Source organism: Protopterus annectens, chromosome 2.part0, assembly GCF_019279795.1.
Source record: "Protopterus annectens isolate FY-2018-M chromosome 2.part0, PAN1.0, whole genome shotgun sequence".
NCBI lineage: Eukaryota > Metazoa > Chordata > Ceratodontiformes > Protopteridae > Protopterus > Protopterus annectens.
Window position 1 is genome coordinate 957,444,590 of NC_056728.1, and position 16,210 is coordinate 957,460,799.

At 44.4% G+C, this 16,210-nt stretch overlaps 1 protein-coding gene across 1 annotated transcript in view; it reads right to left on the minus strand.

Moving 5' to 3' along the window:
- Positions 1-16,210, minus strand: part of HAUS6 (HAUS augmin like complex subunit 6) — a 2,286,143-nt gene that overhangs the window by 1,690,681 nt on the left and 579,252 nt on the right. The window contains exon 4 of the mRNA XM_044060364.1: positions 9,156-9,288. Within this exon, the coding sequence (XP_043916299.1) occupies positions 9,156-9,288 (133 nt within the window). The remainder of the gene's footprint in view (positions 1-9,155; positions 9,289-16,210) is intronic.

The window sequence follows — 16,210 nt, forward strand, 5'->3', positions numbered from 1 at the left end:
TTATTGTTCCCCCCTCTGCCTCAAGAGGGGAACTGACTCTGTGCGTCAGGCAAGGCTCCTTGAGATTGTTTGCGGAACCACATCTTTCCCCCCTTCTGGCCTTTGGGGTAAGGTCTAGAAGGAGTAGAAAAATGGACTCCCATGGCAGAGAGTCTTGCCTTCAGTCTCGCACCTAGTCAGGATTTCCTTCACCTGAGGACCAAAGAGGGATGATCCATCAAACGGGGAGTTAGTGAAAGACGCCTTATAAGGGTCCGCAAAATTACATAGCCACATCCAGGCATGCCAACGTAAGGCCACACCTGTACCTGCCGCTCTACTCGCTCCATCCGCCGCATACGAAAGGAGGCGCATGGAGGAGTTAACTACTGAGTTGAGGGTAGCTAGCTGAGAGTTCATCCTATCCTGAAAACCCGCAGCTGTTGGATCCTTTAACATTTCACTCGCTTCCTTGATCAAATCTCTCTGGAGACGAGTGAAATGACACAGGTAGTTCAGCGAGCGCATAGAAAAGGTCGCTGACGAGAACATCCGCTTCCCGTACCGGTCCATAGTCCTAGACTCCTTGTTAGGAGGATGGACAGGCACTGAAGGATCTGCTAGCTCCTTCTTGGTGGCTGCAGCCACCACCATAGCATCCACAGAGACGTCTTTGGTCAAAAATTCTTTGTCCTTGGGGCCAGTAATAAACTTTGAAGGTCTCCTGGGAGTGGGGTCCACAGAGTCAGGAGCCGTCCCGGCCTTCTTTGCCACCACCTGCACAAGTGAGTCAAAGGGAGGGGACACCCAGGAGGTGGAAGGGCGAGAGCCAAATGCCTCAAGATACACAGATTCATCCTCTGAAGGGTTGAGGGCTGGCCAATTCCCCCTCTGTTTTAAGATCTCGAGGATGTCTGCAAGAGACATCTTCAGAGGGGGAACGAGGGGAACCTTCAGAACCCTCTAAATCAGTGTCGGAGGTGACAGACTCAGGGGAGTCGATGTGCTTCCTCTTGCACTGCCTCTTCCTAGGAGGCTCTCCTGCCGGGTCAGGAGAGGCCTCGGAAGAGGAGGAGATCCCCACTGGGGATACTTGAGGAGCTGGCTCTCTGCGATCTGGGATGAGGGAGTGAGCAGAAATCACCGGAGGCACCGTGGAGGGAGGGGCAGATGGAGTAGACTGTGGGGTTGAACAAGGTTCTAACACGCTCCTCATGACCTCGAAGGCACCCCTGTCAGGCAGAGCCGGAGGTCTCCGCTCCGAAAAGCTGAAAACCTCCCCCGGCACCGACAGTGATGGCTCAGAGGCCGATGTTGGAGCCGAACTCACCAGCGCCGAAGCACCGAGAGGGAGAGTGGGGTCGGACAAGGGTCCGATGCCACTCGCCCCCTCGGAGCCGACAAGGGAAATCCGGCGCCGAGATTCCTCCAAGGAAGAAATCGGAGCAGATGACGGTACCGAAGACAAAGGTATCGGTTCCGATGCAGCCACAGTCTCGGGTCCGAGCCGACCCGGCTCCGAACTCAAAGGAGTTGGAGGAGGAATATTCTGAGTGATAGGATTAGCCATCGACTGTTGAGTCGGGCTTTGAAGCATCTGGGCCAGTGCCTCGGACTTAAGTCGACTCACTACCCTCTGAAGGTCATGATCAGAAAGCCTCGATGACCTAGAGGAGTGAGCTCTATGGCTCCGTTCAGACAGCAATGGAGATGCTGGAGCCGAATGAACGGAGCAGATAGATGGTGACCGGGACCTTTTTCTGGAGGTCGGTTCCAACAATCTGATCGGATCCGACTCAGCAGTGTCTGCCTCTGCTCCGGCGGGAGCCGAGGAAATAGCAGGTACAAGAGTTCGAGAATCATCGGCTCCAGCCGGAGCCGATGTTCGAACAGCCTTCGAAGCCCCAGAAGGCGACTCAGATACCGGAGTTGATGGTCTGATAGGCTTCGAGGGTTTCCCCGAAGACTGAGTCGGGGGACCCTCAGGCTTCAATAAGCCCCTTAGAATGAGCTTATTTTTACACTCCTGCAGGACTCTAGGGCTGAAGCCATGGCAAACAGCACACGAGTCCTGCAGGTGCAAAGGTCCCAGGCAGTACACACAAGAAGTGTGACCGTCTGTCACAGACATCTTCTGACAGCACGAGTCACACTTCTTAAAGCCTGAGACCTTTGATTCCTTAGACATGTCTAAGAAAAAGTGTAACACAATCACACACACACCGATTACACTTATTAGAAATTAAATTAAAATTAAATTAAAAGTAGTTTAGAAAATTAAATCCCTATAAACACAGTCACTCCAACTACTAGGAAGGGAGGGACTGGGCCCAAGGCCCAAGGGAAGAACTCTAGTGAGTTTTAGGAAAAAAAGTGGATTTTTAACTGGGAATGGAGGATACTACTCACTGTATAAAACTATGAAGAAAACTAACTTAAAAGGGGAAATTATCTAAGAAATTAACTAGTTTTTTTAAAACTAACCTGACGAGCCGGTTGAAACGCACCTCAATCGCTATAGCGGCAAACGAGATCTGAGGAGTTACCGCCTAGCATTGTGGGATATAGGGGAGCCTTGAGCCAGTGGAACTAGCTCTCGAGCTTTTAGAGTGGCCGAGTCGGAGCAGAGGTTCGGCTCCGAACCCCATCCAGCAAGAATGAAGACGAGATAGACAACTTAACATCTGAGGTTATGCATGCTAAGATGCACATTACTGCTTGTGCTTCTACATACACTAATTGGTGTCTGTTTATCTTTATTACCTTCCCAGATGTGAAATAAAATAAGTCATGTACTTACCATAACATTCCATTTGAGTTCATCTCGCCTTCATTCTTTACTGATTGGTTTGAAGCAGATCCCTTGGCTCTGATACGGCCAATTACAAAGCTCAAGGTCTTCCAATAGCTCGAGGCCAAGTCCCTATCCCATGATGCACCTGTGAATTTCTGCGTATACTAATACAATATGTCATTTTTACATTCCTAGGGAAAAGAAGAGGTTTGAGTAACCAGGATGGATCCAGCATCTCTGTCATCTATCAGCCCAGGAGGGGGGGGGATGGAGGGATGCAAGAATGAAGACAAGATGAACAACTCACATGGAACGTTAGACTAAGTACATAACTTCTTTATGTGAAGTAGTTCAATCTCACCGTTCATTCTTTACTGATGGGTAGCATCCCAAGCACCAGCAATCTTGGGTGGCTCACGGAAGTATATTTCTCAGGACCATGGATCCAAAGGAGGCCCTGTCAACTTTATAATGAGTGATAAAGGTATGAGGTTTTGACCAAATGGCTGCTTCACAAATGTTATAAATGGGAAGTCTGGCAAAAAAGGCAGATGTAGAAACTGCTCTGGTTGAGTGAGCTTTAATCTTGTGTTGCAAAGGCATATTGGCAGCTGAATAGGCAGTAGTGATACAATCAGATAACCATTTAGACAGTGTTGTTTTAGCCACTGGTCTCATTTTTCTGGAGTCTGAGAATGAAACAAAAAGGTGGTCTGATTTCCTGAAATCTTTTGTTCTATCCAAATAAAATCTGAGCTGTCTGAACATCAAGTTTGAGCAGCATATATTCTAGATCGTTATAATGATTGGTGAAGAAAATTGGCAAATCTGTAACTTGGTTGAGATTGGTTTCAGTGCAAACTTTCGGCAAGAATGAAGGATTTGTTCTAAGTGAAACTGTCAGCATGAAATATCGAATAGAGAGGCTTGATAGATAAAGCCTGAAGCTCTGACACTCTATGGGCAGAAGTGATAGCTACCAGAAAGATGGTCTTCCAAGACAAAAATTTGAGATCACAAGAATTAGCTGGTTCAAATGGCAGAAGAATTATACGTGAGAACATAAAATTTAGATTCCACGGAGAATAGGGAGATTTCACAGGTGGCCTAATATGAAAAGTCCCTTTGAGAAATGCTTTGGATAACTTGAGACATTAAAACCTTCAAATCTAAAATGACTATTAGAGATAGCAGCCAGTTGAACCCGAAATGTTGCTGCGGCAGTTCCTTTATTGAAAATCATAGTCAAGAACTCTAATATGGAAGCCACAGGAGATTGGTAAGGATCATTATTATTTTTAGAGGCCCATATAGAGAATTTCTTCCATTTGTTCAGATATAGCTTTCTGACAGAAGATTTGAGAGCAAAAAAGGATCTGTTTTGTCTCATAGGAAAGGTTATGAAACCTGGCTATGATGGGAACTGGAGCAGCTAAGCTATCAACTTAAGGGACTGCAAAGAAGGATGAAGATCCCCGACGGATGTGTCAGAAGGTCTGGAACTGGGTCCAGGATCCAAGGATTCTCCACAAGATGAAGTCGAAGGAAGGGGAACCAAATCTGATGAGACCAGTGAGCGGCTATAAGAATGATGGTCCTTCCCAGGGATTTTGCTTTCTGTAAAACCTTGGGTATCAACGGGATTGGTAGAAATGCATAGAGGAGACGCGGAGGCCAATTGTGTACGAGTGCCTCCCTTGGGGCTTCCCCGGAGGGGGAAATCAGGGCAAAATAGCTTCTGCATTTCATGTTCATGTGGCTGGCAAAAAGGTCGCAGCAAGGCTGGCCTCATCTGTGGAATATCCTGTCCTCAACTTTTCTTGAGGGACCACTCATGGGGCAACAAGATTGCCCTGCTCAGTTTGTCTGCCATCACGTTGGATCTCCCTGGGATGTGCGTTGCCAACAGAAAGCAGTGCGTGGAAACCGCCCACTGCCAAGCTCAGAGCCTCTCAACAAAGGGGGTAAGACCTGGTTCCTCTTGTTTGTTCAAATACCAGACCACTGACATGTTGCCTGTCTGAATTGCAATCGTGCCCAGAGGAAGAGTGTCCTGGAAGTACTCAAACGCTAAAAGTACTGCCCTCATTCTCTAGGACATTGATATGCAGATCTCTCTTGGTCGGTCCATGTGCCTTGGGCAGTCTTTCCCTGAAAATGCCCCCCCACCCTATCAGGGAAGCGTACATGGTCACAGGGGCTGCTGGAGGGGGTAGCACAAATGGGTGTCCTATCGTGACATGGAGTGAGGTCAACCACCACTGCAGGCACTTCTTGCAAGAATTTGTGATTATAGTGTGATCCATGGGTAGCTCCTGGTAGGATCATTGATTGAACAGCCATTAAAAAACCCGCATGTGCATCCGAGCAAGTGGTATGGCTAGAATTGCAGCTGCCATCATGCCTAATACTTTCAGGACTTCAGATGCTGGTGCTTTGTGTTTTGATAACAGGATGCTGACATGTTGACGAATTAGAACAACTCTTTCCAATGGAAGTCAGAGTGGTGGTGGTGGTGTCCAACTGTGCTCTGATAAAAATGATTATGCTGTGATGGTGACAAGGCAGATTTTTCTGAGTTGATTGCAATGTCAAGATGATTTCAGAGTGACAGAGTGGACTCCCTGGCCTGAATGAGTTGATGCCTGGTGGTGGTGGTAAGAATCCAATCATCTAGGTACGGAAACACCTGGAATCCTAGATGCTTCAAGCGAGCCGTGACCACTGCCATGCATTTGGTGAACACTCTGGGGGCTGTAGTGAGACCAAAGCAGGGCTCGAAACTGGTAGTGATTGGCTCCCAGCCGGAACTGCAGGTGATCTCTGGATGGTCTGGCTATTTTTATGTGGTAGTACGCATCCTTGAGATCTGAGCACATCCAATTGTCTTTCCCTAAAAAGGGAAGCATAGAATGAAGCGTGACCATCCAAAACTTCTCTTTCATTACTGCTGAGGTCCAATATGGGTCTCCAGTCCCCTGTCTTCTTTGGAACCAAAAAGAATCTTGAGTAAGTTCCGGACCCGGTTTGATTTGCTAGGACTGGTTGGATGACTCTGTTAGCAACACTTAGACCTCAAGTTGCCTGTTCCCTGTAAATGGGTGGAACGTCCGGGATTTTTCTTAAGACTGGAGGGAGTGTGGCTAAAGGAATGAAATAGCCTCTGGAAATTATACTTTGTACTCCGCTGTCTTATTTTGAGTCAGGCGTCTGGGTACAAAGACGAGCGACCCTAGACTGCCTCCAGAGCAGGACAGTCGGGCCTCCTTACATGAGCGCTGGTAGGGCTTACCAGAGAAGTGAACTGTCACCCTTGGTGGTGTGAAACCCCACTGCCACGAGGGCGGCATCTTCCATTAATAACCCCTCCTCTGCCCCTGGAGAAGGGTTCACCACATGTGCCCTGAAAGGCTCCTTGGGCTTTTCGGAACCACATTTTTCCTCCCCGTTGACCTTTGGGATAGGGTCAGGTAAGGGTGAAAAAACTGGCCCCAACAGCAGACAGGCTTTTTGTCCTGTTCACACCCGATCAAGGTTTCCTTCACTTTAGGCCCGAAAAGGGAAGAGTCATCAAAGGCAGTGTTCACGAAGTTTGACTTGAAGGGCTCCGTGAAGGAACACAAGCTCTTCCAGGAATGCCTCCTAAGAGCGATATCTGTACCCTCTTGCCCTAATCGTTCCATCAGCTGCATAGGATATGAGACGCATGGATGAGCTGACAATAGAATTAAAGGGTAGCAAGCTGGGCAGCAACTTTGTCAGAGGCTCCTGTAGCCACTGTACCCTGAAGAGCATCTCCCAACTCCTTAAGTAGATCTCTTTGCAATCTAGGGAAGTGGGTTAAGTAGTTCAGCAAACAGAGCAAAGGTAGTTGAACAGAACATGCGCTTCCTGTATCTACCCATAATCCTGGAGTCTCTATTAGGAGGATGGACAGATGAAGAAGTTTCAGACTTTTCCTTCTTGGTGGCCGCCGCCACCATCATGGCATCAACCGGAACACCTTTAGTTAAACATGCTTTATCCAGCGGGGCAGAAATAAATTTATTAGGTCTCCTAGGGACAGGCTCTATAGTATCTGGAGACTCCCACGCCCTTCGTGAGACCAGCTGCATCAACTCATGGAAGGGCAAAGTCACCCAAGAGGTGGAGGGCTGAGACCCAAAAGCCTTCAGGAGAACTGACTTCATCCTCAGTATGGTCTTTGGACTGCCAGTTACCCCTCTGTCTAAGGATCTCAAGAATCTCAGCGAATGAAATATCCTCAGAGGAGGACTGTGGGGACCTGACTCATCTAGGTCAGTATCCGATGTGAGAGACTGCTGTGGGGAGTTCTAGGTGCTTCCTCTTGCACAATCTCTTTCTGGGAACCTCATCAGTGGGGCCTCTGGAGAGGTCTCGGAAGAACAGTTGTCACCCATTGGGGCTTCCTGAGGCTCTGGGTCTTTACGCTTGGTCATGACGTGTGATGCAGAAGCAGACAGGCACTTTTGGGGAGGAGGGCAGACCCGAGGAAGAGGATGTCCTGGGAGACGCGTCTCCTCATGGCATGGAATGCACCTCTGCTCCAACATGAGAGAGCAGACTGATCAGAGGAAACAGTCGACAGCCCTGGCACCAGGAAGGTGGGCTCAGAGCCCGAGGCAAGAGCAGAGGCCCCGAGAAGCAAAGTTGGAACTGACAAGTCAGTTCAACTGTCCTCCCCAGACCCAACCAGAGAGTGTCAGCTCCTAGAGTCCTCGATAGGCACAGAGGATGTCAGAGTACAGGGAGCCGAAGACACTGGGGCAGGCGTCAGCTCACAGGGTTCCACTAACATCAGGTCCGCTTCCTTCAGCTCTGAAGGACCAGCATGACTTGAAGAGAAATAGTAAGTCGATGCAACGGTCATCTGCTCGGAAGCCATTTTGGTCAAAGCTGATATTTTGGCTAATGCTGGTGCCAACAGCTTCTGTACCACACGATCCAAGTCCATATCTAACAGGCTGACAGAAGATCAAGAAGACAGTACAGAGAGTGGTACAGACTGGACAATAGGATTCATCAGAACTTCGAAGACCAGTTCCAAGACTGGAGACTGGCTCCAAAAGGAAAAAAGACTGTCTGCTCCTAAGGCAGTGGAGCAGAAGTTGATGTCTTCGATTTTTTTGAGTCCGAAGTCTTGGAAGACCTTTGAAGACCGACTGGAACCATCCTGGTCACTCAAAGCTTCCTGAAAAGGCAGCTTCAACAAGCCTCTATCAATTAGTTTACTCTTCCTTTCCTGCAGGACCCTAGAGGAGAAGGAATGACAAATGGTACAATTGTCTTGCAAATGCAGAGCCCCTAGACAATAAAAACAGTTGACGTGGCTGTCTGTGTCAGACATTTTCTGGTCACACTTTGGGCACTTTGAACCCAGATTTGGGATGTTTGCCTTGATCGGCCATAGTAGAAACTGAAAATATTTACTGTTAACACGCAAAAATCTACAACAGTAAATTTTCTCAATAGCAAATACAGGCAAGCCTTAATAAAAGCAAGCTAAAAACACACACATGATACCACACAAGCAGACAATGCAACAAAAACAGACAGCTGCTAATAAGAGTAACCTATGTAATATGAACGTTACTAAGCCTATATAGGCAAGATATACCACACAATCTCAGAAAAATACAACTACCCAAGAAAAAAATGACAAATGTCACTAAATAACCTTATCTATACAACAAGGTTTACTGTACAAGCCTTATATAAAACTCGACGGCTAGACAGACCACACCTAGAAGTACTACTAAATAGGCCTAAAAGAGGTCAACTACAAATAAGAAATAAGAAAAGGGAAGGGAAAGCACACAGAAAGCTAAAACAACTTTATAAATAATGCTAACTACTAGACTATTTATCAAAAAACTTTTAGGAAAGATTTTTAATGAAAATTTTGCTCATCTGGCCCGAGCTAAGTCAGAACCTCCGATCTGTTGCAGCGGCAAACTAGATCGGAGGTAATTCACATGTGCATCATGGGATAGCGACTTGGTCTTGAGCTATTTGAAGACCTAGAACTTTGCAATTGGCCGTATCGGAGCCAAAGGATCGACTCAGAACCCATCAGTAAAGAATGAACGGTGAGATTGAACAACTTCACAGCAGCTTGCATGCTTTCACAAAACACTTTTAGCCTTGAAGACACTAGTGCTATGGCTTTTTAATGCCCTATCAACACATAACTGAAGTTAAACTATTAACCATTATACAGCTATCTTGGCAAGTCCAATCATGTGTATACCATTTTGTTCCAATATGCTAGCTTACAAGACAATGCCGTACAACTTAAAAATGCATCTAGGTTTCCCTCACCATAGTTTTACTATTAAACAAAACTGTGTAAAATACTTACCTATTGCATCTTTTTTAATTTCTTGTGTCAAAACGTATCTTGCAAAATGGTACATTAAGTGAATAAATTTGGGTCCACCTGGAGAAAGAAATAAAGAGGCTGCCACTTGAGGAAAGCCACTCCCAGATTCATCCTGCAAAAAAAAAATATGCCATTAGAACTAATGGAAAATGGTGAGCGACTGCAAAGCAAATATATTTGTCAATACAAACGGTCACTGTTTCATTATTTTATACTGCTAAAAAGTGAAATGCAGAGCAAAGTTGTGTGTTGTTGTTGTTTTACCTTAACGCATACAGGTACCCTAAGGAATGTATGCTAAACCTTTAACACTTACTCACACCACTTTTACAATGGAACACCACTGTCCCTCAAATGTTTCCAATATCACCAACAAGAAAAGAAAATGCATCTTTCTACTAGATTCCTCAACAAAAATTATTTTCACATTTCCTCCAAGAAATATTACAGTTACACAGTACTATATGTTTAGTTGATTATTCATACAAGGCTGTTAGACAGTTGGTCTACATTTAATTAAATGGAATTTCTACTTGTATTAGGCAAAATCCTTGTCTATTACTTTTAATCATAAAAGATATATTAAGCATATATAAATATAATTCAGTCTTAAAAATAAAAATGTGTATGTAATTTGTTTGATGTCAGTAAATATGCGGGTCTGACAACTGCTGTGGTATTATGAATATAAACGAAAAGTCAGAATTTGCTCTGAAGGGGATAAGGATCTTCATTTTTTTGTGCCAAACATGTCTGCAGGTCTTAAAGCAGCAAACACTCAAAGGAAATGAACTTTGGGGCAAATACTACAGGCATAAAATTATAGCTAAACATTATTAAACATTAAATGTTGTGTCTTTCGGCTTTTCCCGCCACAGCGGAACTCCGGTCCATAAATGATTGGCAGTAGATTTTTACGTGCAGAGTTGCCGGCCCTGACGCACAACCTTCAACGAAGGTACGCCCATTCACGCACGTCTCCACACAGAAGATTTGGTCTCAGACTAACAGTACATGCCAAGAAATTCACCTCAAGCACAAAACTCAAGAGGGAAACTTGGCATCCACATCGAAATACTTCTTTACAATAGGAGATTTGATCATAACTCTATAGTGCACGGAGATTTGCTCCATATCTGGCAAAAATAAGATTTAAAAAAATACACGTGTCGAGTTGGCCTGGAAATGCAGTAACGTAGTGAGGAAGTGGTTGACGTCCACACATTTCCCGTCTAAGGGAAATAATTTAAGTCAAAATAGTGTGGGTACTTGAGCAGACAGCAGGCAGAAACAGGAGCGGAAACAAAGCTGTTGCATGTCCTGCTGCTGTTTACTGGCCAATGTTTGCTTTTAGTGCTAGACACAATGTTAACAGCACCTAGGGATTTAACAATTGTGAAGCACCCTTCTAAGTGTTAAGGTCAGGTCTCACCCTAAAGCAGCACTGAACGAGAAAGTTCTGTTTTTAGAGAGTAATCACTGTGCTCCAAGAAGTACAATAATATTTAGTATGCAGTTAAAAAGTTTAAAGCATGCTGTGGAGATGTTGATAAAGTAATAATCTACAAGACTTGCCTACCTCGGGACATACTTAGCAGAACTTCACCGACATACAATTACAAAGTTAGCAAATGTGGACAATCTACCACTAAATAGTCTACCTGGGGCCAAATTTGAGAAAGTGGCATGGGCTACTTGAGTAACTTGAGTTATGACAGGTATGAAGTATTTATCTGGACTTTTTCCACAAACTATATATTAACAATTATTAGTATTGGGAACATGCTGAGGGTGGTTAGCTACTAAACATTCAAACAGTGATAATTTCCTTTTTGATGTCTTCTCTTCAACAAGGTAACCTAGTTAGACTAAAATATTTCTTACTTTCTTAGTGAATTTGTGATCAAGATAATGATGGATCTCTCTACAAGTAGCTTAACATCTGTAACCTTTATGGAGGAAAATGTGAGGTAAACATTTTTGCACAGGACAGTATTCATATATTTCACAACAGAGATGGGTTTTACTTCTCAGCCTATGAAAACTGAGCTACTTTGACAAAGGACATCTATTATTAGAACATCTACTATTCCACTTAGTGACTTCATAGACATACATTTAAATGAAAGGGGAATGAAGATTCAGCCAGCCAATATATGAAACATGCTTCAACAATATTAAACCATAGCCAGTTATTTGGTATGTATATTTGTATGTATTACATGGGTATTTGTTACAACATAAACAAGAGGAACACTCTACAAGCAGTGGTGCAGCACTGCTGGTCAAAAACGCCTTATCTGCTCTGAACCATCTCCAGCATGCCTAAATTCTTAAAACACCAATTACACAAAATCCCCATGCTGGTATTCTAAAAACCTCTATCACAAGAGGGACACCACTTTGTATTATCTGTCTCTGGTACTGGATTCGGATTTTAAATCAGTCATGGGAGACTTCAGAGTATAAAAGTATAATCTCACAAAAATCACTTACAGATATTTTGAATAATGTCAATGATGGAAATAAAATTATTGCTTTATTCTGTGTAGATAAGGTTAAGATTTCAGGACCTCTTTGTAATTCTTACACCAATCCTACATATTTTGAACTAAAGCTAAGTGCAGACCTGTATGGCAATATCACGGCTCATTGTAAAATTATACTGTAAACTGGTCAAGTATTTCTGAGATAGTAACTGAATCTGACTGGGATACTACTGCTACTGATAATACTCTGGATTGTCTGCTGGATATGTTTGTGCACTACCACACAAATTAATACATATATACGCACGTGTCGGTTATGTCTGCTTCTCTCTAAGCACAGACAAATGCACGTGTACATATTTATATATATATATATTTATATATATATATATATATATATATATATATATATACACACAAATATATTTGTGTGTGTGTATACATGTACACAATATATATGCGCGCGTGCACACATAAATTCTCACGTTTAAATACATTAGACACACAATAAACAGCAAGCTATGATGTTACAAGCCATTGTGGCAGGATCATAGGAAGTTACCAGCCTATTGTCCCCGAGGCCTTTACAAGCCTAGCTAAGAATTTAGCCATGTTTAGACAAGTCAGCACGCAAAGCCCCTGCCCAGCAGGGACACCGGTGGAATCCCAGGGGTGTATTTTCTGTTTCCCATCCAGTTATCCAGGCTGCACTTAAAAAGGGATAATAAGGTACTCTGTTTGACATGGAGAGGGCTTCTATTGCACAGATGGGGAAATCTCTGGGACAAATCTGTCGCATCAATAACTTCTATTGTTGTCACAGACCAGGTTAGGTCGCACGTACGGGTTACTAGAGTGGAGCTTGACTTGCAGATATGCTGCAGCCCATTAAGGCAGGGTCTCAGTGCTTTGTATGCCAAACGGAGATCACCTTTGAGGAGTCTGTATGAAACTGAGTAGAGGAGATAGGACTTTTAGCCTGTGTAGGTCAGTTTTTGAGGCCCTAGACTCTCCTGGTGAGGAACCTCTGTGGTATCTCCACCTGCTGCATGTGCTTTGCGAGTTACATGCCGAAGGGGGCATTGTACTCAATAACTAGCCTTATAAGGGAAGAAAACAGGATGTTAGGACCCCCTTGTCCCTGGATGAGACACCCTTATTTATGAGGTGGATCACGTAGAAAGCTTTCCGTACAATGGAAGCAACATGGTGGTCAGAAGCCAGGTTGCTGTCAACCTGGGTACCCAAATACCTCATAACCGATTGCGTGCTTAGGACATTAAATGTGATATGTGGGGACGTCACTCTCCCCAAAGGGGATGACTATGCATTTTTTGGCTTTCAACTTGAGTCCATGTTTTCGGCACCAGTCATTTGTTTGGGTGAGACCCTCTTGGAGGACATCCACATCACTTGGGGAATTGATGACCGTGCCCAGCTTGCAGTCATCTGGACACTTGGTCAGCCATATCCCACTGGTTTTGGCCTGCACCTCAGAGAAATATATCCCAAATAACAGAAGCCCCCAAGACCGATCCCTGGGGTACACCACTCATTACAGGTATACTGCTTGAGGTGGCTTCCCCTATTTTGATTAGGTGGGTTCTATCAGTGAGCCAGTTTGCTACCCATCTGGTAACATATGGATTGATGCCTAGTTGAGAGAGTTTATTATGCCAGACTGGGGAATACTGTTGAAAGCTTTGGCCAGGTCAAGGTAGGCAGTGTGCAGTCTTCCTTCATCCATGGCTTTGGGGACTGTTTCAAAGAAGTTGACCAGATTTAATAGACATGACCTCCCCTTGACAGAGCAAAACTGTGTGGGGTCGAGTGTTTGGAGAATGCAAATGTCCCTGTTAATGAGGTCTATGATGATCCTTTCCATGGCCATGCAGATCAGGCTAGTTAGGCTGATGGGTCTAATTTCCCAGATTTGTGGACGCTCCACCTTTGTATAAAGAGATGATAGTGGCTGTCCTCCACTTGGCTGGGACAAAGCTGGTACTCAGACTTTGGTTGAATAGGGTGCCTAATGGTGCTGCGAGCTCATGCCAGAGTTCATGTAGGATGCAGCCTAGGATGTTATCGGGTCCCATGGAGGCTGCATTTTTTGCATTTGAGAGGGCAGTGATGACCTGCTCCCTAGAGATAAGGAGAGGGGGACAGGTACTAGGGATGCCCTGATTTACTGATGGGGGTGGGGGGGGTTGGGGACAGACGGGTGAAGTTTTCGCTGAATATGTCAGCCAGTAGGGCAGGGCTATATCTACAGCATTTGTGTATGTGGTGTCCTTTGACCACCAGTTCTGAACAGATCTGGGTGCTTCCTTTGAGATTACGGAAATATGTGAAAGCCTTATGATCATCCCTAGTAGATGTGGCCAATTTGGACTCAAAATTGGCTTTAGAGGACTTCACTAGTGCTCTTATTTGCTTCTTCAGGCTAAGGAGAAATTACTTCTAATTGGGCACCTGCTCCTTCATGGTCCTGGACAGCAATTCTTTCCTTTTGTTACATAGATTATTTATTCCAGATGTCCACCAGATAGCTTTACTCTTTTTTGCGGTGGATGATTTTGTCCAGTCTAGTATTACCGATTCCAAGTATCAATATAAATGCTTGTACAGTACTTGGGTGTAGATTTTGACAGTGCCAGTTCCTACACAGGGGGAAGGAGCTGTGAAGCTGTTTACACCATCCCTCAGGAGGTTGCATTCAGCTGTGGAGACTTTTTTGTTTTACCCTAGCTAGAGGGGGGTCAGGGGAGATTGCGACTTCATAAGTGACCACTTTATGGTAGAATCTTACCAGGGAGGATGACACTGTAGGGGTGTTGCAGGGGTTACTCATGTTGGTTAATACAAAGTTAAAAAAAAAAAACAAGTAAACTCTGTGGTATCCCCGAAGTCTCAAAACAACCCACTAAACAAGTATAGTGGGTCCAAAAACAAAACAGCGTAAGAAACTTGTGTGAAAGATTTTCAGTCCGTATATCTCTAGTTAATCACTGTATATTAATCAGATTAGACAACAGTAGTAGTAGAAGTAATAGCAGTAAAAGTAGAAAAACTTTTTTTTTACTCGAGTTTAAGTTCGCTACTTCTACTACTATTGTCTGATCGGATTAATATACAGTGATTAACTAGAGATATATGGACTGAAAATCTTCCACACAGAGAAGCTTCTTGCACTGTTTTAATACCAAGTCCAAGATATCACCTCTTTTCGGGGTACTGAATAGCTATTTCAAGGCATTTGCATTGATAAAATTGAGGAATCTCTGGGCATTTGTGTTCTGGCATAAGTAGTTTTTCCAATCTATGGTTGGGTAGTTGAAGTCACCCAGGATCAGGGTAAAGGGTTGAATCTTGATGTATTCGAAGAGGCCCAGATAAGTGGAGTGGGCATCTTGAGTCAAATTTGGGGGCCTGTAGCTAGTTAAGATTTGAATAGGGGTCTTGTCAACTGTTAACTGCACCTGAAGTGGCTTCTGTGCATCAGCCTACAGATGCGTGTGTCTGACATATATTGAAATTCCATCTCCTTCGGCTTTGCTGCCCACAGTTTGGGGTCTGAATATATGATGGGACGAGTAACCAGGTAAGGCTGGGGTGCTCTCCACAGCTTTGAACCAGGTTTTTGTGATTGCACAAATGTAAGCAACTTCCATGGTTAAGAATGCTGGCAGTGAGTGCAGTTTCAAGTTTAGACTCCTAGCTTTTAGCAGCATAGTCTTTAATTTAAATTTTGTTGAAATTTATGTGTTGGTAGTATCGACCTCATGACTTTTCCTAAAAAAGGCACTATGGGGGAGGCAAGGGCCTTTGCCAGAAGCCTGAAGTCCAAGTGAGACAGATGCAGGCCATCTCTAGAAAGCATTGTGGTCTGTCTATCATATCTTCCCAGGCTGTCAGGTACTGGATCCTCCTGGAATGACACCAGAAACTAAGCCATTTGTTGAAGTCGATCATTTTCGGTTTGTACTTAGGCATCACTCTGGGTGACGGCAGAATACTGCTTAAGGCTAGGGACATACCTGCCTGGGACACATTCAGCAAGTTCAGTGATGTTTCTCTTCATTAAAGTCCAGGGAGATAAGTCTTCACGCCAGAGACGATGACAGAGTCATAACAGTACCTGTTGTCGAGAGACTTCAGTGCATGTGTGATGCAACAGATTCTGGCACCTGACAAACAGTGACTTTCTCCTTATCCAGCCTGGTGAGAGGCACATCTGTGTGCCTCACAATGGAGTCTATGACTAACATATTGGATTTATGGTTAGGCCTTAGTGGTTGCAAGACATAGGTGTGTGGAGTATGAGTGGTATGTGGTGTGGAGGGTTTTGGAGTTCGCGTGTGTTTTTGCCTCAGAGGTCTCCTTTGTTTGGGTCTGTTTTTGCTGAGAATCTCCCTATATGTGGGTGTGTGTTGTGTAATTGTGGATGGTGTTTGAGATGTAGTGATTGTGTTGACAACCTTCTCAGTGCCAAATTTACAATTCAAGATTCAACCTACATGCTAGGAAGATAGAAAGAACCAAAAG